General features: G+C 39.8%; 1 protein-coding gene and 1 long non-coding RNA gene across 4 annotated transcripts in view; one reads left to right on the top strand and one right to left on the bottom strand.

The window, feature by feature from the left end:
• Nucleotides 1–1,066: 1,066 nt before the first annotated feature.
• On the top strand, nt 1,067–21,942 carry DAZL (deleted in azoospermia like). Of its 3 annotated transcripts, XM_060180860.1 has the most exons (13): nt 1,067–1,138; nt 8,606–8,752; nt 9,008–9,099; nt 11,064–11,115; nt 11,449–11,512; nt 11,596–11,735; nt 13,029–13,064; nt 14,084–14,155; nt 15,007–15,057; nt 15,768–15,881; nt 16,660–16,758; nt 19,787–19,854; nt 20,015–21,942. In XM_060180860.1, exons 1-12 carry the CDS (start codon nt 1,136–1,138, stop codon nt 19,829–19,831), a joined length of 915 nt encoding a protein of 304 aa, XP_060036843.1. In that variant the 5' UTR covers nt 1,067–1,135; the 3' UTR covers nt 19,832–19,854; nt 20,015–21,942. The 3 variants fall into 3 exon arrangements, with proteins under 3 accessions (XP_060036843.1, XP_060036842.1, XP_060036844.1); XM_060180859.1 differs by lacking the exon at nt 19,787–19,854; XM_060180861.1 differs by lacking the exons at nt 13,029–13,064; nt 19,787–19,854.
• Nucleotides 19,743–22,307, bottom strand: part of LOC132535316 (uncharacterized) — a 53,410-nt gene continuing 50,845 nt past the window's right edge. The window contains exons 2-3 of the long non-coding RNA XR_009547112.1: nt 20,425–20,486; nt 19,743–19,879 (exon numbers count right to left, since the gene is read on the bottom strand). This is a non-coding gene — a long non-coding RNA (uncharacterized LOC132535316). The remainder of the gene's footprint in view (nt 19,880–20,424; nt 20,487–22,307) is intronic.

Below are 22,307 nucleotides of genomic sequence, written 5' to 3'. Positions count from 1 at the left end.
CCATCACAGAAGTGACTCCTGTTCTGCAGTGTAGCGCAGTGGCCATCACAGAAGTGATGCCTGGTCTGCAGTGTAGCGCAGTGGCCATCACAGAAGTGACGCCTGGTCTGCAGTGCAGTGCAGCGCCCATCACAGAAGTGACTCCTGGTCTGCAGTGTAGTGCAGCGCCCATCACAGAAGTGACTCCTGGTCTGCAGTGCAGTGCAGTGGTCATCACAAAAATGAAGCCTGGTCTGCAGCACAGTGCAGTGGCCATCACAGAAGTGACGCCTGGGGTGGCCGGGCTCCCGCAGGGATGGGCTCTGCCTCACCAACCGCCTCGGCCGCGAATGTTCTAGAACATTCGTGCTCAGAGCCGCACGGTGTGGGCCCCTGACCCGAGTGGCGCCTCACGATCCAGCTCCATCCGCCTCAGGCTCCACAACGAGACAGCCGAGCGCCTGGGTTTTGGGCTCCGCCCTCCCCGCTCTCCTCAGCGCTGTCCCTAGTTTCTGCTCTGGCGCGACCCGCGCCATCTGGGCCCCTACCTGCCGCGGGACTCGGGCCCTGACGCCATTTTGAAGCTCGGCCTACTCGTCTTTCCGAAACAAAAAAGTATATATAGAGAGAGAGATTGATTTATTTAGCTCTTCACACACATGAAAGGGCGCGAATGAGTATTTGCCGTGCGTGCCCACGACACACTGGGGACACGGGTGGGGTCTGTCCCTCTGTCCCTCTGTCGGAGGGATGGTGACTCCGCGGCTTCGCGCTGCCGGCCCCCGCGCACCCCCTTGGCGCACCCCTGGCACCGCTCGGCCGCCGGGTGCGGGGCGCGGGCGCCCCCCTCGACCCCCCCAGTCCCCCCCCCGCAGGGGGCGGAGGCGTCGCCCCCCATTGGCTGAGGCGCCCGCGAGCCCCAGTACCCGGCGGCCTCGCAGCCCCTCGCGCCCCGCCTCAGTCCGCCTGCGCCCTCCGCCCGGCCGCGGCGTCTCCTCGGCCCCTCAGGCTCCGGCCCTGCCCGCGCGCGGCTGCTCCTCCTCACCTGACGCCTTCGCCCCGTGCCCATCGAGGCCGGGCAGCGGGCACGAGCGGACCTCCCGACAGCGGCCCCGGCTCCTCAGCGCCCCGGCGGGACCTGCTCGCTGCCGCCATCATGGTGAGCCGACGGGCGCGGGCCGGCGGGGCCTCGGGCGGCGGGAGGTCGGCCTGCGGGGGCGCCGCGCGTGGGGGCGGCCGGGGGCGTCGGTGTCGGGGCGGCCGCTGCCTCCTGAGGCGCCGGCGGGGGGCGGCTGAGGGCGGCGCGGCTCCACGTGCGGCCGCGCTTCGCACCTGCGGCGGGGCCCCGGCTCCGGCTCCGGCTCCGGCCGGGCTGCGTGCGGCCTTCCCGCGACCCCGCTCCCGCGCTCTCTCGGCCGCGGCCCCGGCCCCGGGCGGGCGGGCCCGGCTCTCCCGCCTTTTCCCGCCTTTTCCCTCCCCGGGTGCCGCGGCGGCGACCTCGCGAGATGGCGTCGGGCCTTGGCGGCCGGCCGAGGAGGGCGACTCGCCTCAGGAGGCGACCGCGACCGCGACGCTGTGGGCCGGGCGGGGGGGGGGAGGGGGGCGGCGGGGCCCTGGGTGGCGCCACCGCGAAGCCCCGCCGGGCGCCATCATTGTCGCGGGGGAAGGGCGGCCGACATTTCACCGCGGGACTCGCTTCCTGGAGACGCGCCGCCACCCCCCCCCCAAAAAAAAAAAAAAAAAAAAACCAGAAAAGAAAAATGAAGAAAATAAAACAAAACCCCAAAACCGGAAACAGGCTGCGGAGTCGGGCGCGTCCTGGGCGAGCTTCGGTGAATCCAGGGAACCAGCTCCGCTGGCTCAACTCCCGCCTAAAAATTCGGATTCTTTACCAAAAAACGCCTTTATTCTCACTTTTGGTGTTACTTGATGTGTTTTGATATTAAACGTAGTTTAAGGAGACAGAGACGAGAGACCGGAGCACGGCCCAGCCCCGGCTCAGGGTGCAGAGCCCGGTGCTGGGCGCCCAGGCCCTCGGCGTCCAATATGGCTGTCTCCCCAGACCGTTTTTTTACGATAATTTACATACTTCCCCTAACAGTCGTCTGTCTCCCTTTCGGCCGGGAAGGGCGGGAAGTGAGTCCTGAGTCCCCAGCGTCCGTGTGCGGGACGTCCCGGCCGACGACGGCGACGGGGTGCAGCCGTGTGTGCGGGCCGAGCACCAGCACGTGGCACAGGCCCTAGGAGGAGTGTCACCGTCTACAGTGACTGGCCTGTTGCCTTCTTTCTTCCCGTCTTGAGGGCTAAAGGGAGATGCCAAGAGCTTTGTCGATATTTTTTTTTAAATTTTTCTTACCCCTAAAGATAAATGAGTTAAAAAAAAAAAAAATTGAAAAGATGAACTCCCCGAGAGCATTCAGTGTAAGGAAACAAGACCCTGGAGTGCCAACCCCTGTAACGGTTGTTGATGTTTGTTTGGATGTGTGCCCTGCCAGGCTGCCTTTATGCTAGCTTGTATATGGATAGACAGGTTTTTTTTTTTTTTTCCTTCACAAAAGTTGCGCCATATTATTTATTTTGCAATAGGCATCTTTCACTTAATACCGTGGCTACCATTATTTCGAAGATTTTATTACTATTATTTTATTCGTTTGTTATTTAGGGGTGTTTTTGGTCTTGTTTTTTTAACCAGAGCACTACTCAGCTATGACTTACGGTGTTGCTGAGGCATTGAACCTGGGACCTTTGGTACCTAAGGCATGAACATTTTTTGCATAACTATTATGCTATCTCCCCAGTCCGCCCAAGATAACTTTGAAGAAATTCAGATATATTGATCTGAGAGTATAAGATTGTGTCACTATTTTACCCAAATTTTCTGTATTAAAACTCCATAGTTAATGCCTCTGTGCAAATATTTTAGGAAAGTTTATAAATCCCCTCATTAATTGCTAGAAGGGAAGTCAGGGTGAAAAAGCTATGTCCATTTTTAAATAGTTTCCATAATGATCTCTGTTTCCAAGCTGCTTTTGATTCAGCATGTACCAGTATGAGGAAAGATATTACTGCTTTTTTTAAGTTGCCATTGTAAATAGCTCTAATTTTGTAATTTATAACTGGTCTTATACTTTTTTAAAAAAAATTTATCTCATAAACTTTTAACCTACCTTTCTATTTGATATGAATCATTTTTATGCTGATTTTCAAGAGCTTTATTAATTAACTTGTTATTTATAGTGTTGATAATATGACTGATTTTTAAGACTTTTCAATTTAAATCTGATAACTTATTTGATCAATAGAAAATAAAACTTTAAAATTTTTAAAAATTATCTTTCTTTGATAGATGATACAGATAGTCAGAATTGAGAGAGGAGGGGGAACTAGAGAGGAAGAAAGAGAGACATCTGCAGCCCTGCTTCACCACTTGCAAAGATTTCCTCCTGCAGGGCCTCCAACCTGCATCCTTGCACATTGTAATGTGTGTGCTCGACCAGGTGCACCACCACCTGGCCTCTAAAACTTTCATTTTATTCAAGTTCTTTAAAAATGTTTAATGAAATGTTTAAATCGAAATCTTTTTCAGTGGTAAATCAAAATAACACATTCCCAGAGAGTCTCTGAGAGAGAGAGAGAGAGAGAGAGAGAGAGAGAGTGTGTGTGTGTGTGTCCCCTACAATTTTGTTATGACTTCATAGGCTAAATTTTGTGTCTGAGAGCATTAAAGTTTCCATGTACATCAACAGTAGTGTAGCATTCTCAGGTGACCCAAGAAGCCTATCAAATGATAGATACCAAGTTGGAATGTTCCTCTTTCAGGTAGTAAGTAGTGGAAACCTGTACTATTGGAATGTTAGTCTCTGTTGGAAGCACAGGTAGACCATCTTAATCAGGTTTTGTTATTTAGGTGCTGTTAGTTTTAAAATGTATTGAGAAATTACACTTGCAAATTTTTTTAAAAGAACATTAATTTTCCTTTTCTTTTATTCTTCTCTGGATCATATTGGTGCCCCCAGTAGCTTTATATTAAAAAAACAAACAAAAAAAAAACCTAGTGAAAGTTAAGAATTGTGTATTTATATTAAAATTTTCACATTTGTCTAGAAAATTAGTCTCTCGGTAGGGTTTCCAAATTTTCCCTAATAGAGCTTTGCCAGGATTTATTTGTATTCCACCACCAAGAGTTCCCCTAAATCCAGTCTTACCTTTATTTAATTTTGATGTTTCACAACCTATGTCCTTAATTTTCTTCCCGCCCCTATTTTTTTATGTTCCTTTCTTACTGTAGATAGAACTCTCAACTGCAAACTACAGGCCTTTCTTTGGTGTGGGTCAGTATGTGGATCTGAATTTGCTTCATGTAGATGTAATAGAGTGAGGTGACACATGATAAGTTACTGCCAGGTTTTCAGCTTTTATTTCTTTGTTATTTGATTATTCAGCTATAATAGAATCTATTACTGTAAATAGCAAATTTACCCCTTTAAAAATGTAATCCCAAAATTACTTATTTAAAACCCACCAATTTACTTTGATGCATAAGAAAAATTCTTTTAATACAGTTTATTTTCTATATGGTATTCATTTGTAGAATACAGTTAGTGATAGTTTAAAAGTAACTAAAGGTTGTCTGTTGGTTGTAATATTTTGCATATAATCACATTTATATGTAATCACACAGTAGGAGTTGTAAAATCACTACTTTTCTAATATTAAAATGGAATTACACTGCTTACTTTATTAGCTTTGAGCACCACCTGGTGGCTGAAGATTGGAACATGACAGTGCTCTTCATAATTGAATATATTTTGACACTAAAGGGATGTGACAAATTTTATATTTAATGTTCCAGTAAAGCAGATAGCCAATTTGTGTGATTTCAGCCCAACCTATAGTTTCTGTAATATCTAATGACTAGCTTCTTTTTACTAAATCATTGCTTATCTCAAATACCCATTTTACTTTTTGAAGTAAAACATGATAATTCAATTTTCTTCAGTTTGTTGACACCATCCCAGGGGTTTTCAACCGCAATCTATTTACATTTGAGACCAAGTAATTCTTTTTTTGTGGAGGAATGTCCATATTGGAGGATGTTTATAGTGTCCTTGGACTCTATCCACCATATAACAGGAGCCTCTCTCAATCATAAATGACCCGGTGTCACCAAATCTCACCTCACTGAGAATTGACATATCATAGTCCTAATATGTCCTTTATAACCTGGCAGTTTTTTGACTTGTAATAGATATTTAAATTGAAACCATGGGGGGTCGGGCGTTGGCACAGCAGGTTAAACGCAGGTGGCCTGAAGCACAAGGACCAGCATAAGGATCCCATTTCGAGCCCCTGGCTCCCCACCTGCAGCAGTCTCTTCACAGGTGGTGAAGCAGGTCTGCAGGTGTCTTTCTCTCCCCCTCTCTGTCTTCCCCTCCTCTCTCCATTTCTCTCTGTCCTATCCAACAACGAATAACATCAACAATGGCAATAATAATAACCACAACGAGGCTACAGCAACAAGGGCAACAAAAGGGGGAAAAAAATGGCCGCCAGAAGTGGTGGATTCATGGTGCAGGCACCAAGCCCAGCAATAACCCTGGAGGAAAAAAAAAAAAAAAATTAAAACCATGATAATCACATACCTATGTACCCCCCCCCCCCAGTAAAAAGACAGTTTGCAAAATTCAGCCACAAATGAAGGTGGAAATTAATGAAGGAAAAAATGAAAGTGTCCAAAAAATTCGGAACCACTGAATACGTGTCTTGAATTCTTGAATACACTATTTGAAAGGAATTGGTATATTTTCTTTAGTATTTAGTATTTTAAATATTTATTCATATTTACAAAAATAATAAATTATGAAATCTTATTTATTTAAATATATCTTTGGGAAAGTATTCAGGGCATTGTCCATACAGAACACCAATGAATGGCTTTAATACCCAGTTTCTCCTTTTTTCTCTTCTTCCCATACCATCTCCTACTCCCCTACTTCTCTGCTCTTTCTTTTTTTTAAAAGAAGAAACATTCAGGGAGTCGGGCTGTAGTGCAGCGGTGTTAAGCGCAGGTGGCGCAAAGCACAAGGACCGGCAGAAGGATCCCGGTTCGAACCCCGGCTCCCCACCGGCAGGGGGGTCGCTTCACAGGCGGTGAAGCAGGTCTGCAGGTGTCTGTCTTTCTCCCCTCCTCTCTCCATTTCTCTCTGTCCTATCCAACAACGACGACAACAGTAATAACTACAACAATAAAACAACAAGGGCAACAAAAGGAAATAAATAAATAAAATAAATATTTAAAAAAAAAAAAAAGAAACATTCAGAGAGAAGAAAGACACTACCCGTGGAAAAGTTAGGAGACATTTTAAAAGGATAAACTTTGGAAATTGTTTTTCTTTATCTTTTTTTTTGCCTCCAGGGTTATCTCTGGGGCTCAGTGCCTGCACTATAAGTCCACTGCTCCTGGAGGCTATTTTTCCCTTTTTTGTTGTCCTTGTTATTTTTGGATAGAACAGAGAGAAATGGAGAGAGGAGGGGAAGACGGAGAAGGGGAGAGAAAGATACCTGTAGACCTGCTTCACTGCTTGAGAAGCAAACCTCCACCTCCTTCCTCCTCTGCCCCCCACTCACAGGTTGGGGAGCCAGGAGCTTAAACTGGATCCTTGTGCTGGTCCTTGCGCTTAACTCACTGTGCTACTACCCGGCTCCCAGAAATTGTTTTTCTCAACCTTCTTCCACTCTGTGAGGACCAGAGTTCAAGCCTCTGGTCCTCATCTGCAGAGGGAAAGCTTTGCAAGTGGTGAAGCAAAGCTGTAGATGTCTCCTCTCGTCCCCACCCTCTCGATTTATGGCTGTCTCTAATAAATAATCAAAAATTAAAAAAAAACTGTAGTGTTTCTCCCACGATCACAGATGTGTTGACTTCTTTCTATAAATAAATAAATATGTATAGATTTGCCCACTATTCTATGGTCCTGGCTTCTCTTTCTAAATCACACCTGCATCTATTGCTACTTGCAAATATCCGTCCTTTTTTCCCCTCTTCTCTCTCTGGGTCTTGATGGAGTTGGAGTTGAGAACCCTTTGGTCATCTTCCACTAACATTTCTTGTCCTCTGGTGTATGGACCAAAAAATTCTTTATAGGGAGCAGAAGGTGGGAGTTCTGGCTTCTGTAATTGCTTCTCTGCTGGACCTGGGCATTGACAAGGTGATCCATACCCCCAGCCTGTTTCTATCTTCCCCTAGTTGGGTAGGGTTAAAGGTTGTTTTGAGCACCTTTAGTATTGGGGATAATGGTGATAACACTACCTCCTTTTTTCAGTGTGATATGTGAGTAAATGTTTCTTTCTTTTTTTTTTTAAGTTTTTTTTAAAAATATTTATTTTATTTATTTATTCCCTTTTGTTGCCCTTTTTGTTTTATTGTTGTAGTTATTATTGTTGTTGTCGTTGTTGGATAGGACAGAGAGAAATGGAGAGAGGAGGGGAAGACAGAGAGGAGGAGAGAAAGATAGACACCTGCAGACCTGCTTCACCGCCTGTGAAGCGACTCCCCTACAGGTGGGGAGCCGGGATTCGAACCAGGATCCTTATGCCGGTCCTTGTGCTTTGCGCCACCGGCGCTTAACCCGCTGCGCTACAGCCCGACTCCCGAGCAAATGTTTCTATGATGCATTTATGTCATGAAGCAGCACTATAACATTGTGTTAAAATGATACTGACAGTGTTCTAATTATAAAATGAATATTAATTTTGGTGAATAGAAAGACATGGTGAGATAAATTGGTTCAAATGTTGGTGGTGATTTTCTTTTTGGCGCACCTTTAATAGGTGTTTATCTTTTTAAAAAGGATGGGGACTTGTGGGATACACCCTGTAGATCACACAGAGTACCATGCACGAGGACCCAGGTTTATGTCCCTGTTTTCCACCTCTGGGTTTGGAGGAGAGGGCTTCACAAGCAGTGAAGCAGTGCTACAGGTCTCTCTCTGTCTGTCTGTCTGTCTCTCTCTCCCTCCCTCTCTCCCTCCCTCTTTCCCCTTCTTTCTCACTCCCTCCCCTTCTTTCTCACTCCCTCCTGCCCCCTCTATTGCCCCTTCCTCTCAATTTCTTTCTGTATCTAACAAGAAAAAAAAAAAGAGAGAGAGTGGCTCCAAGAGGTGGATTCATTGTGTAGTCACCAAGCCCCAGCAATAACCCTGGTGGCAATTTTAAAAAGTTCACCATACCATACATTTAAATTATATTCAGTATAATGGAAATTTACTTCTTAACATGGAGCAGATCATTTTGATGAGTCTGAACTTACACTAATCATTTTCTGCCAGTTCACAGGTAGTGTCACAAACTCATTATAAGATCAATAGTCTACTGTAGCACAATGTAAGAATGACAATTAGCAATGTCACCTTTCAGAAAAGTACTTTTCAGAAACTGCTTATTAAAATTTTGTGTTGATCTCTTCTGCCTACTTTCAAATCCTGTGCATGACCTCATAAGCTGTATTAACAACTAATTTATAATGAAAATTCATTACATTTAAAATATAATATTTAAATAAAGAAATTATAGTTCACATCATGTGTGATTTCTGTGTATGTAACAGTTGTATCTGTTTTCCAAATTATAGTCTGCTGCAAATTCTGAGAGTACAAGCTCGACCATCTCCAGAGAGGCCAGCACTCAGTCTTCATCAGCTACAACCAGCCAAGGCTATGTTTTACCAGAAGGGAAAATCATGCCAAACACCGTTTTTGTTGGTGGAATTGATGTTAGGGTATTGTATTTCATATTCTTTCACATTTAAAAAATATCTCATGGTTTTGATCCTGTTACAAACTTTGTATATTATGTAAGCTTAGAATTGGTGTTAAATTTCATCTATTTGGACAAAAATGTTTTTAGACAAAAATCTGTGACTAGTTTGGAAGTATTTTGGGAAGGCTATTAATACATCATCAACACTTTGTTTGTAGAATTGAAAAAATAGAATGAACTATTTTTTATCTTGATGTCAAATTATTTTTTATAGATGGATGAAACTGAAATTAGAAGCTTTTTTGCTAGATATGGTTCAGTGAAAGAAGTGAAGATAATCACGGATAGAACTGGTGTGTCCAAAGGGTGAGTAAAATACATGGTTGGGGTAACTTGTCGGAAATATCTGAGCAAATCTGATAGAATATCAGGAAAGTAGAATCCATAATTATATAAATGAAATCTCTTGCTTAATCTCTTTCACATAGAAAATAACTTGTAAATTTTATTTTATTTAATTTTACTTGTAATCATTAGTGCTTCACTTCTCTAGGATGACTTTTCCAGATAGAAATAGATAGAAACAGGGAGGAAGGGAGAGAGGGAGGGAGGGAGAGGGAGAGAGAGAAAGACACCACTGCATTGAAGCTTCCCACAGTGCAGTGGGTCCAGACTTCAACCGGGGTGTCAGGCATGGTAACACAGGAGCACTTTACAGGTGAGCTATTTTGCCATCTCTGTTTCTTCATTTTTGTAGTTTTGTTTGTTTTTGCTAAACAAGTTATCACTGGCATTCACTGTCTGTACAACTCCTCTATTCCCAGAAGCCCTTTTAAAATTATGTATTTTTTTATTTTAAAAAATATTTTAATGAAAAAGAGAGACAACATAGCACTGCGCTGCTCAGCTCTGGTTTATGGTGATGCTAGGGATTAAACCTGGGACCTCAAAGCCTCAAGCATGCAAGTCTTTTATTCTTTATTAGTGACTTAAAATTCACTTACAAAATTATAATGGGTATAATTCCACACCTTTCTCACCACCAGAGTTCTGTGTCCCCATTCCCTCCACTGCAAACTGCATTAGTTCTCCCAAGATCACAGATAGGGGTTGACTATTATTTCTATAACTATCTGTATTTTTATATATTTGCCCCTTTGTTCTATGGTCTTCTCTTCCTTTCTGAGTCACAACCTACTACTTCTGGGTATCCCCCCTGCCCCCCACTTCTCTTTCTGGGTCCTGATAGAATTGGAGTTCAGAGCCCTCTGCTCATTTTCCCCTATCATTTCTCCCCTGCTGGGAATATGGACCAAATTTCTTTTTGGGATGCAGAAGGTGGGAGTTCTGGCTTCTGTAATTGCTTCTTTGCTGGACATGGGCATTGGCAGGTTGATTCATACCCCCAGCCTGTTTCTATCTTCCCCTAGTGGGGTAGGGCTTTGGAGAGGTGAGCTTCCAGGACACACTGGTGAGGTCGTCTGTCCAGGGAGTTTAGGATGAAATCGTAGTAGCATCTGCAACTTGGTGGCCAAGGCTTATTGTGTTTCTAGAGAGATACTCGTTATATTTTACTGAGGTTCTAGGTGACTTTTTTATAATTCATCAGGAGTGCAATCTGAAATGGCTCCTACTCCATAGCCACAAATCTGGAAGTCCCTGAGCAGGGCTTCTTAAGTCTTGGAGGGTTCCTTCCTCACACCTTTTCAATCCCTTGATAATGCTCGCCTAGTGGCATGAGTCTTGCATAACCATTATGCTGTCTCCCCAGTCCTAATAGAGGAAGAGAGAGAGGGAGACACACATAGCATTGAGTCATAGCTGGTGAAGCTTACCCCCTGTAGTGGGGGGCCAGGGGCATGAGCCCAGGTCCTCATGCATGATAATGTGTGCACTCTACCAGTTAGCCACCAACCTGCCCCCATTTTTGTAGTGTTTTTATTTAAATATTTTCCATCTTCATTATTTCAAATAATTGACTTAGTTTTTTAATCAAATATTTGTTTATTCCTCAACTTTCAGAGTATCTTAAGTTTTAACTATCTTGCCATAGATAGTAAATTCAGATTCATAAATAGGAGTTTTCTGTTAATGAATAAGATTCCTTTTTTATCTCAGTCTGAGCATATTCTGACATTGGAAAAGAATGGTAAGAAGACAAAAAGTCGTACTCACTTAGGCTCTGGTGTGTATGTATACGTGTTACAGGTATTTGTCCATACATTCATTCTTTATCATTATGACTTCTGTGCGTTATCTCATAGAATGCTGCAAGCTGTAAACAGTGGGCTGTAGTGATGGTTTTCTGCTTTATTTACTTGCCTTTCTAGCTATGGATTTGTTTCATTTTATAATGACGTGGATGTGCAGAAGATAGTAGAAGTAAGTAATCTTATGACGATCTCTTGTTTAGCGGATAGATACAATCTTTAGTATTGAGTATATTCACTCTTGTGAAAAATACAGAACTATGTATATGTATACACTCCTGTTTTTGCTTGTTTTTTATTTAATTTAACTTATTTGTTTATTGCCACCAGGGTTATATCTGGGATTGGTACTGGCACAACATATGAATCTACCACTCCCAAGACCACATTTTCCTTTTTTTTTTTTTTCTATTTTATTTATGACTTGTGATGTTTACCAGACTTCTGAAAGTGAAATTTTGGGGATAATTCTTCTTATTATTATTTGTTACTGTCTTATTTTCAGTCACAGATAAATTTCCATGGTAAAAAACTGAAATTGGGCCCTGCAATCAGGAAACATAATATATGTAAGTAAGGGAGGAAATTGTTCTTTTTCACACATTTGTAGTTTTCCTCAGAACTGAAATGGATGTTTTTATTCTTTAATAAGGCGCTTATCATGTGCAGCCTCGTCCTTTGGTTTTTAATCCTCCTCCTCCACCACAGTTTCAAAGTGTCTGGAGTAATCCAAACACTGAAACTTACATGCAGCCTCCAACCATGATGAATCCTATAACTCAGTATGTTCAGGTAAGACTTTCTTCTATTTGCATTAGTTATAGATATTTTAAAACATTTTGCTTATTCTGTATAACCATGCATGGTTTCACATGATGGGGAGAGAGGAGTTAGTGTACCACTCATGGAACATGAAGCACTAGGGATTGAGCTAGGAGCTTCAGGCTTGTAAGTCTTGAGCACTACCAGTTGTGCTATCTCCCTAGCCAGTTACTGTGTGTGTGTGTGTGTGTGTGTGTGTGTGTGTGTGTGTGTGTGTGTATTATTGTATTTTTTAGGTACATGAAACCTTTAAAAATATTCTCTCTTTGCCCCCTGTGGAATTATACCCACATGAGAGAGGGGTTAGAGTACCAACTCTGGCATATGCAATGCCAGCGGATCAAACCAACATACTCAAGGGTTTCACATACTCAAGATGCTTTGCCCTCTGACTAACTTTTCATGATTTTTCATGATGAGGTGGTTTGGTTATCTTTCTGGTCTATGTGCTCCTGGGGGTGGAGCCCACAACCTCTCAAATGCAAGATTTACATTCTATTACTGGGCTACCTCCCCTACTGGTAAATAAATCCACAATTTATGTTGCAAGTGACAGATATGTCCCTACTCAATTAAGGGAAAATCTTATTACTTTTGTTATAAATCTGTCTTTTCAAGTGTCGTTCCTTATTCTAAGCTAAAATTAGCTTCTATATGGGTTAGGAAACTTTATTTTAGATCTCCTCTGTAAGCACACAGAACATAGCTATACCTACTTCCCATGTATTAACTCCTAAAATACTTCAAAGCCACTTTAGTAATATGCCTGTCTGATTTCTTCTTCTCTAAAAATGACAGTTTTTGCTGTTCTTTGTCTGAACTGCTTTCCCAGTGTCTCCTCATATAGATGACTGACTTCTGCATCTATTCTAACTCTAGAGTAAATCAAGCCGACTTGATTGTATTTATAAACTTTGAGCCTTTGTTCATTTCAGCTCCATTAAAAAGGCATTTTATGTGACCCAGGACTTAACACCATGGATAAAACCTTGGACTTTTTAAGCGTGAGGTCCTGAGTTCAGTCCCTGGCATTGCATGTGCTAGAGTGATACACTGCTTTTCCCGTCTCCTCCTCCTCCTCTTTCTCCTCATTCTCCTCTGCCTCCTCTTTCTCTTCCTCTTCCTTTGTCTTTCTCATAAATAAACCTGTTTAAAGACATTTTATTTGTAGGTAAATGAAAATTGTGTAATAGTGTAATAATTTATGTTTTCATCTTTCTGAAGTGTGGAGTATATCTTAAATTTTTCTTGCTCTAAACATAGGTAGAAGAAAATATCTACTTGTTTCCAACATCGACTGTGAGCTATTATTGACTGTTCTATTTTGGTTATATTCATATATGTTTCTCCATAAATACTTCTTTTGAAAATTTATTATATAGAGTAATAAACATTTTCCCCTTAATATTGTCAGTTAACCACTGTTGATTGAAAGTTGTAAGACAGGCAAGGCAGTGGTCCACACAGTTGAGCAAGGCTTTCCAGGTGGAAAGCCCCTAGTTATCACCTGCAGGGGAAGCTTAATATTGGTGAAGCAGTGCTACAGACCCCCCTCTACCCTGCTCCCTCTGCCCTCTCAATGTCTCTGTCTATTCCAATGAATAATAAATAATGTATACTTCAAAGGAAAGTTGTAAGACATTTTACTTATGCTTTCCAATTTTGGATTATGTATTACCCTGGACTTTTAGGTTTGCAATACAGAAATAACCATGATTGTATAGAAGACAACATATTCATTATCTGTTAGGATTGTTAAAGGTATAGGTAAATGTCCTAAAGTATTTTTTAAAGTTGAGCACTGCGGTTATAGAACAGTCTTTCATGCCTGAAACTCAGTGGTCCTAGCCAGGTTCAGTCCTGAGTATCACCATAAGCAGAGCTGAGAGGTTTCTGGCTTTTTTTTTTTAATTTTTCAAAGAAATACAGATACTGACTTTTAAATTTCTTTTTGGAGGCGGAGACTTTTTTTTTCATTTTCTTCATAATTGTGGATCAAAACATGATAACCTCAAACTATGTCCTTGGCCCCTAATATGGAAATCTGTTCTAATCCTAGTTTGAGAAATAAATTATTGGTGAGAATGAGTACACAAATAAGAAATTTAGATTGGTGAAATAATTCTCCTCATTTATCTCTCCTCACCACAGAAAATGCTACCTGGTAGGATATTCTTCATGAATTCAGTCACTCAAATCCTGAATGGTAGAAAGAAAAATAAGATTTATTTACCTTCATATTTTTGTTATATTAGGAAAATACTTAAAAAAATAATCCCTATGCCCTTGTTAATTCATTTCGTAAATTTTATTTTAAGGCATATCCTCCTTATCCAAGCTCACCAGTTCAAGTCATCACTGGATATCAACTGCCTGTTTATAATTATCAGGTAATTTAAGCAGAACAAAAATTTTTTATATTGGAATATTATTGATATCTTTATATTTGTTTATCTAATAGTTTATCATCTAAGTTAAGAGTATATTTATGAAAATTTTTAGAATTGCTCTAGGATTAAAATTCAGAAATAATATTTTGACAGTAACGCACTTAGCAAGAACTTCTCTCTTAGAGGACTTGGTGTTGCAGGCTATCTTTATATTTTTGTATTTTTCCATTTTTGCTATTAAACAGTTAAAAGATCCAACTGCATTTCTAAGGGGATTTTTGAAATAAAATGATTATTCAATTTTAAAGCATTAGATCCGATTATATTAGTGTAAGATTGACTACTGCAAGAAAGCAGTTCTCTGAATGTTGTGTATACATGTGGCTATATTTATGATCAATGACTATATTGATGGAAAAATTTTATTATCTTTACTTGATAAAGCCAGAAATTGAGAGGAAGGAGGAGATAGAGGAGGAGAGAAACAGAGACTCCTCTAGCCCTGCTTCACCACTTATGGTGCTTCTCCCCTGCAGGTGGGGACTAGGGGGCTTGAATGCTGGTCCTTGTGCTTTTCAGCATGTGCAATCAACCAGGTGCACCACCACCTAGCCTCGTGGCAAAACAATTAAATAACTGCCTTATTTGCTTGTATTTTCTTGTAAAGCAATTCTAGAAAACTGAGAAAAGGGAGATATTGTATATATGAAGTAATAATAAAAATCTTTATTTTTTTAAGTATAAGATTAAAGTGTCAGCATAACAAATACCTTAGCATTGTTTATTTCATATCTTTCTGATAATGCGTAAGAATGATATTTAAATATTATTTCCTCTTTGTTGTTGTTAAGATGCCACCACAGTGGCCTGCTGGGGAACAAAGGAGTTATGTTATACCTCCGGTAAGGTGAATTAGCCAAAAATCTGTTTCCTATTCTTTAAGTTTCTTCTCATTTATTTGTATGTTTCTTGGGTTTTTGCTATATAATGTATGCCAAGAATTTTTTTTAAATGCCTTTTAACATTATGGGTTACGTTTTATGCTGTGGGAGAGTTTTGTGTGTTTCAGCAATGACTTCTAGGTACAAGTACCTACTTAACCATTTGTAGCATCTATAACCTAAGAAAGGTGGTGTTAACACCAGTGCTGATTCTGATTCTGTAGATTCAGATTTACTATTTTGAATTTACCTCTAGTTTTCTACCCATAAACATTTGTGGAAGCAAAACAAATTATTTTTCTGTTGATGTTGTTATATGTTGTATCATGAAAGAAATAAAACAGAAGAGAATGCTGCCTCTGAAACACCTGATCAATTTTTATCTTTCACCGGGAATTGATACTGACAGGGTTTAATAAAATGTATTAACTGGGAAATTCCTATGCCCTGTTGCAGTTTCTTTTTCTAGGAGCCCTTCAAATTTTGATTATGTTGAACCTTAGAAGACATTTTAATGCACTTCGGCTATTAAGTTTAAAGTTCCTGAAGTAATACAGTTGAGTCAGTGCAACTTATGGTTAAACTGTAAATATCAAATCACCGTTTTAAAGAATAACTTTAGAGATATTTATAGTATACTTCACCTTTAATTTTTATCATTTTATACATAGGCTTATACTGCTGTTAACTACCACTGTACTGAAGTTGACCCAGGAACTGAAATTTTGTCAAATGAATGCTCAGTTCATGAAGCTACTCCATGCTCTGGAAATGGCCCACAAAAGGCAAACAGCTAATTTTGTTGATTCATATTTATATTTTCATAGTTATTCATTCTAATAATAGCCCTTTAGGAAGTATGCATTTCTGCCCATATTTAAATGTAGAAATCACAAATTGCAGAACTTGAATAACTAGTAATGCAGTTATCAGTGTTAAGACTCATGAAATTTCAGGCACTCCCAAACTTTCACTGTACACAGACAGTTTCTGATTCAGTGTTTCTTCCCCTTTTTTAAAAAAAAATGATGTATTCAATGCTTTTTGTTGTATTTGATCATAGTATAATATTCTGTTAGTATGATTTGCCATCTTAATAATAGTGTTATACATCCTCAAAACATATTATACTCTTCAAAAGAGGACATAGACATATGTGCTAAAAATTACGACTTTTAAGAATTCTTTAGGGGCCAGGCGGTGGCATACCTGGTTAAGCACTCACAGTGCGCAAGGACCCGGGTTCAAGCCCCTGGTTCCCCCCCCACACCTGCAGGGGGAAAGCTTCAGGAGCGGTGAAGCAGGGCTGCAGGTGTCTCTCTATCTCCCTCTCTATCGCCCCCTCCTCTCAATTTCCAGATGTCTCTATCCAGTAATAAATAAAATAACAAAAAAAAGAATTCTTTAGCAGTAGCATGTATTTGTCACTAGAAGTCCAGTGTGCTATCCATTGTGCCACAGAGCCACATAGTAGCATGTATTTGTTGAACTTTGCAATAACACTAGTTAGTAAAGAAATGAGGGAGAATAGTCTTTAGGTTACTGAAAATGTCTGTGTTTCAGAAATCTGTGGACCGAAGCATTCAGACAGTGGTATCTTGCCTATTTAATCCAGAGAACAGACCAAGAAACACCCTTGTTACTCAAGATGACTACTTTAAGGTATGAAAAGAATAGTATGTAGGTTTAAAATAGCATTTTAGTCAGTTTTGAAACTTTTTTATGATATTTATTACATTGAGAATTTACTTCAACTCCTGGCATTTATCAGTAGCCTAGTAAACCACTGAGAATATGATTGGCCTGTCACTGTATTCTGTGCTGCTCACACCTTGATAACAATGTACTTTGTCCTTAGGTAAAGAAGTATTTATCAGAAGCTTATAGTTGACAGGTATTATGAAAGAAGAGAGTTGAAAAAATATATATTGGTTTGGCCAAATAGAAAAAGAAAAGTTGGGGGTCCGGCGGTAGTGCAGCAGGTTAAACGCACGTGGCGCGAAGCACAAGGACCAGTGTAAAGATCCAGGTTTGAGCCCCTGCCTCCCCACCTGCAGGGAGGTTGCTTCACAGGCAGTGATGCAGGTCTGCAGGAGTCTTATCTTTCTCTCCCCTCTCTCTCTGTCTTCCCCTCCTCTCTCCATTTCTCTCTGTCCTATCCAACAACAACAACAACATCAGTGGAAACAATAACAACAACAAGGGCAACAATATGGGGGCGAAAAAGCCTCCAGGAGCAGTGGATTCGGAGTGCAGGCACCAAGCCCCAGCAATAATCCTGGAGGGGGAAAAAAAAAAAAAGAAAACTTTAGATAAAGCAGAATTTAAGAGTTCATGGATGTTGGACTAAGAAATTGCTCAATCAGATAAGGGATATCTAAATAATTTGAGTGACTAATATATAAAATCTAACAGTAAAAAGAGCTGAACAGAAATAAATGGAAGTTGATTTAGAGTTGGTAAAGTAGAAGAGAAAGTAGGTGTTTGGATTTAAACAAGTTCTGGGATCCTCTGGTGAAAGAGCCTCATGCCCGCGTTGTTGGACTGCTTCCACTGGAACAAACCTGGGTCCTCGCACAAAGTGTGCATTCTAGCAGGTGAACTCTTTCTCAGCCTGGAAATTTTAACTTTATTCATATCTTACTGAGGCCTCAGTTTTTATAAGTCTAAAGCAAGGAGATACAAAAATAAAAGGTCTCTAAGGTCCTAATAGTTCAGAGTTACAAATATGGAAAGTGTGTCAGGAGGGGTGCTTAATAAGGTAAGTTGGGGTTGGTATATTGACACATTACATGATGTAAAGAAAGGGCCTGTTTCAAACCCCCAGTCCCACCTACAGGGGAAAGCTTCACAAGAGGTGAAACAGTGCTACAGGGGTTTCTCTTCTTTCTTAGTTTCTCTATCCAAAATTTAAAAAAAAAAAAAAAAAAAGAGCAGTGGATAGTGGATTTATCATGTAAGCACTTAGCCAAGTGTCTGGTAACAATTTTTCCAAAATTTCTCTACCTTTTTATAGTCAAAAGGAAGTATTAAACTACTGTGTTATTTCTTAAAAAGGGCAAAAGGAGACTAGCACCTCGCCCCCCCCCCCCCCGTGAGTGAAAGTGCATGAGATAAAGCTTAATTCACAACATTTGAAGAGTAACTTAAGAGCTCCTATTGTAATTCAGAAGGATAGAACTATATATAGCAAGATTAAATTCTTAGCATCTTTTTTAAGTTGATGGTTTGTTCTCCTGTTGCTTCCTTCTACATTGACAATACAGTTCAAAAGGAATAACTAATTGTATGACAGTTTACCTTGCCTAGATTTCTGAAGTTAAAGTAGGTAGTATTTATTTATTTATTTATTTTTGCAAAGCAGAAAATAGTGTTTAAAGTTGAGTTTGTTTTACATGCTGTTAGATAAAGAAACCTCCCCTTATAACTCGGAGTATTCTTAGTACTCTCAGAGTATTTCAGAAACTTTTATCTTTTTACCTCGAAAGCACAGATAGGAGCTGGAGCTCAGAAGGGGAGTGATATTCACTATGCTTTGTATCAAATGTATTTGAGTTAGTGGAGGTGGGGGCAGGGGGCAAAGAAAGTACTTTTTAAGATTACATACATTTTCCACTAATTGTTTTTGGGACACCACTGCTAAATAATTAAGAATCTACATAGATGGTAGCTTATCTTTTATTTTTTATAAAATGGAAACATTGACAAGACTATAGCATAAGAGGGGTATATTTCCACACATTGCCCACCCCCAGAGCTACATATCCAATCCCCTCCCCTGATAGCTTCCCTGTTCTTTATCTCACTGGGAGTATGGACCCAGGGTCAGGGATGCAGAAGGTGGAAGGTCTGGCTTCTGTAATAGCTTCCCCGCTGAACATGGGTGTTGACAGGTCGATCCATACTCCCAGCTTGTCTCTCTCTTTCCCTAGTGGGGCAGGGCTCTGGGGAAGTGGAGCTCCAGGACACATTGGTGGGGTCATCTGTCCAGGGAAGTCTGGTTGGCATCATGGTAGCTGCTGAAACCTGGTGGCTGAAAAAGAGTTAACATATAAAGCCAAACAAATTGTTGACTAATCATGAACCTAAAGGCATGAATAATTGCGGATGAAGATTGAGGTCTCCATTTTGGAAAAAGCTAGTAGGTCTGTTTTAGGTATATTCTGGAGGGCCCGTGACTTAACTAGTTTTTGCCTGAGCCTGATAGCTAGATTCTAAGTCCTATGGCCATACCACCCTGAACACACCCAATCTTGTCTGATCTCTGAAGATAAGCTAAGCTAAGCTGGGTCGGGCCTAGTTAGTACTTGTATAGAAGATCCTAAGTCTTTGCTTATTTGAGCTTACTGAGATTTTTAAATAAAAAGTAAATTGAATATAATCAGTCATTGATAAATTCATTATCACCAAGCTCAGGAGAGCTTTTTTAAAAGGATCACTTTTTTTTAAAATTGATTTAATAATGATCAATAAGACCATAGGGTAAGAGAGGTACAACTCCCACCACCAGAGTTCCATATCTCATCCCTTCCATTGGAAGCTTTCCAGTTCCTTATCCCTCTGGGAGTATGGAACCAGGATCATTATGGGGTGCAGAAGGTGGGAGTTCGGCTTCTGTAATTGCTTCTCTATTGGATATGGGTGTTGAAATGTCAATCCATACTCCCAGTCTGTTTCTGTCTTTCCATAGAGGAGCAGGGCTCTGGGGAAGTGGGGTTCCAGGACACATCGGTAAGGTCATCCATCCAGTGAAGTCAGGTTGGTGTCATGGTAGTATTTGCAACTTGGTGGTGGCGGAAAAAAAGTTGTTAAGGTTTTTAAGTCCAAATGAATAGCTGTTTTTCAGCTTTCTTATGTCATAATGGCAATAGGAGATTTTCAGTGAAGTAATAAAGAACTTTTTTTTTTCCTTTTCTAGGACAAAAGAGTGCATCACTTTAGAAGGAGTCGGGCAATGCTTAAATCCGTTTGATCCTCTGCTATTAGTCTCAGGAGAAATTGTCTAGTTTTGAATATTAAGAGAACCTGAAAGTTTTTCATTGTTACAGAAATTTTATTCTAAATTTTGATAAATCACACTCAGACTTTCTATACAAGTTATATTAGATTGACTAGTTTTACTTTACATTGAAACTGTTCTTTACTAGGTGTTTATTTAGGTATTGGTTCTAAGTTGAATATGTAGTTAAATGTAAAAGATAATTAAGACTTAACAGAGTAGCTTTTTAGAATTTATAAGCATTTCTTTTTAATTGAAATTGACATTTTAAAAAAGTTTAAAAAAATGCTGATTTTCAAAAACTTATTTTAGAAAACTCAGAAACATACCATTTTGAAAGGTCAGAATTTTGATAGTTTGAATACAAGCTTTTCACTTCTCCAATAAGTACCTGTAAAAAAAAAACATAGTATTTGTGATATGCATTACATTTATGATTTGTCTAGAAATTTACCACAAAAGCGATATGCATTACATTTATGATTTGTCTAGAAATTTACCACAAAAGCAGAGTTTTTAGAACTGGATTTTTAATCAGTGGAACTCAATATATACTTAGCTTTATTGAAGTCGTCCTTATCTAAACCCAGTAAAACAGATTCTAAACAGTCCAATCAGTGGGTCTTATGTTTATTAATTCAAAGTATTTTATTCCTTATCTAGAATCCACACGTATATAACCTATTTGATTGGGATGATAATTAGGATAACTGAAATTCTGGACCTAATTTTTTAAAGAATTCAAGACAAACTAAACTTTACAAGTAACACGCTTCTCAGTTAATATGCTCCTTTTGTCCTTTCTTTCAAAATGTCTTCTTTAAGATGCTTAACTTGAAGACTATCTTAAATTGTGCAAAATGTTGCTATTAAAGAATGCTGAAACTTTTTTATGTCATTTAAAGGTTAATCAGAGTATCTGAAAGGAATTGTTTTTATAAAAGCACTATAATTATTTGTTATAGAGCAAATAGATTTTTATTTTTGTTAGTCTGTTACAATTTTTAAAATAAGATGTCCAGGAGAAGTTGTTGCGGAATTTCTAAGGCACAAAACTTGCTTAATTAGCATATCTGAGAATATACTTAAGAGGCAGAGCTAATAATCCATTACTTCTAGATTAGCTAGTTTTTTTTCAATAGATATCACACAATGTGACAAACTACAGCACCAGAGTCCCTTTGTTGTATTCACAGTACTTTACTTGTCTGTACTATACCTCTGAATTACACTCCTAAAACTAGTAATGTAAAGAATATACTACACCTCTCGTGGGCATGGCTTTAAAATGGTTTTCTGATCTTTCTGTCAATGGCCGCCTTTGTTAAAAAAATAGACTCCTAACCTAATGCTACTCTGGGCTGTATCATCAGTGCCTAGTGTATTTTGATTTCAAGGAATTTTCATTCTCAGTCTAAACAGAGAGGAGTCTTAACTTTAGGGTCCCCATGAATGATTTCTTACACCTCATAACTTGAAGGTGTCCTGAAATTTGTTCTTTATAAAATTATCTGTACATGTATGCGTGGGCGTGTGTGATTGTGCACTGTAACATTCTTCATGTGTCATTCTGTGATTAAATCTCCAGGTTACTATAAGTGATAACTAAATTATTAAAAACCAATTCTGATAATCTCAATATGGCTGTAGGAAAAGGAAGCAAATAAACTTTTTATTATTTTGTTGGACTAAAGTATTTTAAAAAGTAAGGTTGAAAGAGGAGACAAAGTCCTGAGCCTTTCAAAGTGGAAAATTAATTCAAATTTTTAAAGTATGTTTCTGTTATCTTTTGTGAATACTTTTCTTTTCATAAGTAAATAGAAATAAAGGTACTTCCCCAAAATGCATTCTTGACCTATTTATTCATGTCTTACTGACTGAAGAAATGGTGCAGAGTTGGATAGTACATGACAAGATTTAGATCTTTGAAATATTGTTCAGTTTATTAACTGGGCAGCTTTAAAAATCAGGGTTTCTTGTTACAAAACATTTTTATTGACTTTTCTTACAAAACTGAAATGAGAAAGTGATCCTTAGGTTGAGTTGAAAGTGTTAATGATAGTAGCTAATGCAGTGTACCAATTAAGTAGTCCCTGATAGAATGCTAGTGACTCTATAGTCTCATGGCCACGGTCTCTTTCATTTTGAAATAATATTGTCTACTGCACACAGGGTATAATCTATGAGTCTTATTTTAGGGTATTGCTATTGT

The sequence above is a fragment of the Erinaceus europaeus genome, chromosome 21, assembly GCF_950295315.1.
Source record: "Erinaceus europaeus chromosome 21, mEriEur2.1, whole genome shotgun sequence".
Taxonomy (NCBI): domain Eukaryota; kingdom Metazoa; phylum Chordata; class Mammalia; order Eulipotyphla; family Erinaceidae; genus Erinaceus; species Erinaceus europaeus.
This window is presented reverse-complemented; position numbering and strand designations above follow the sequence as displayed.

Bases quoted from the DNA above. Each gene is read 5' to 3' on its own strand.
- DAZL (XM_060180859.1), top strand. The intron at 9,100-11,063 runs GTGAGTAAAATA...TTGCCTTTCTAG, and splicing joins AGAACTGGTGTGTCCAAAGG to CTATGGATTTGTTTCATTTT. The intron at 11,736-13,028 runs GTAAGACTTTCT...CTCTAAACATAG, and splicing joins CTATAACTCAGTATGTTCAG to GTAGAAGAAAATATCTACTT.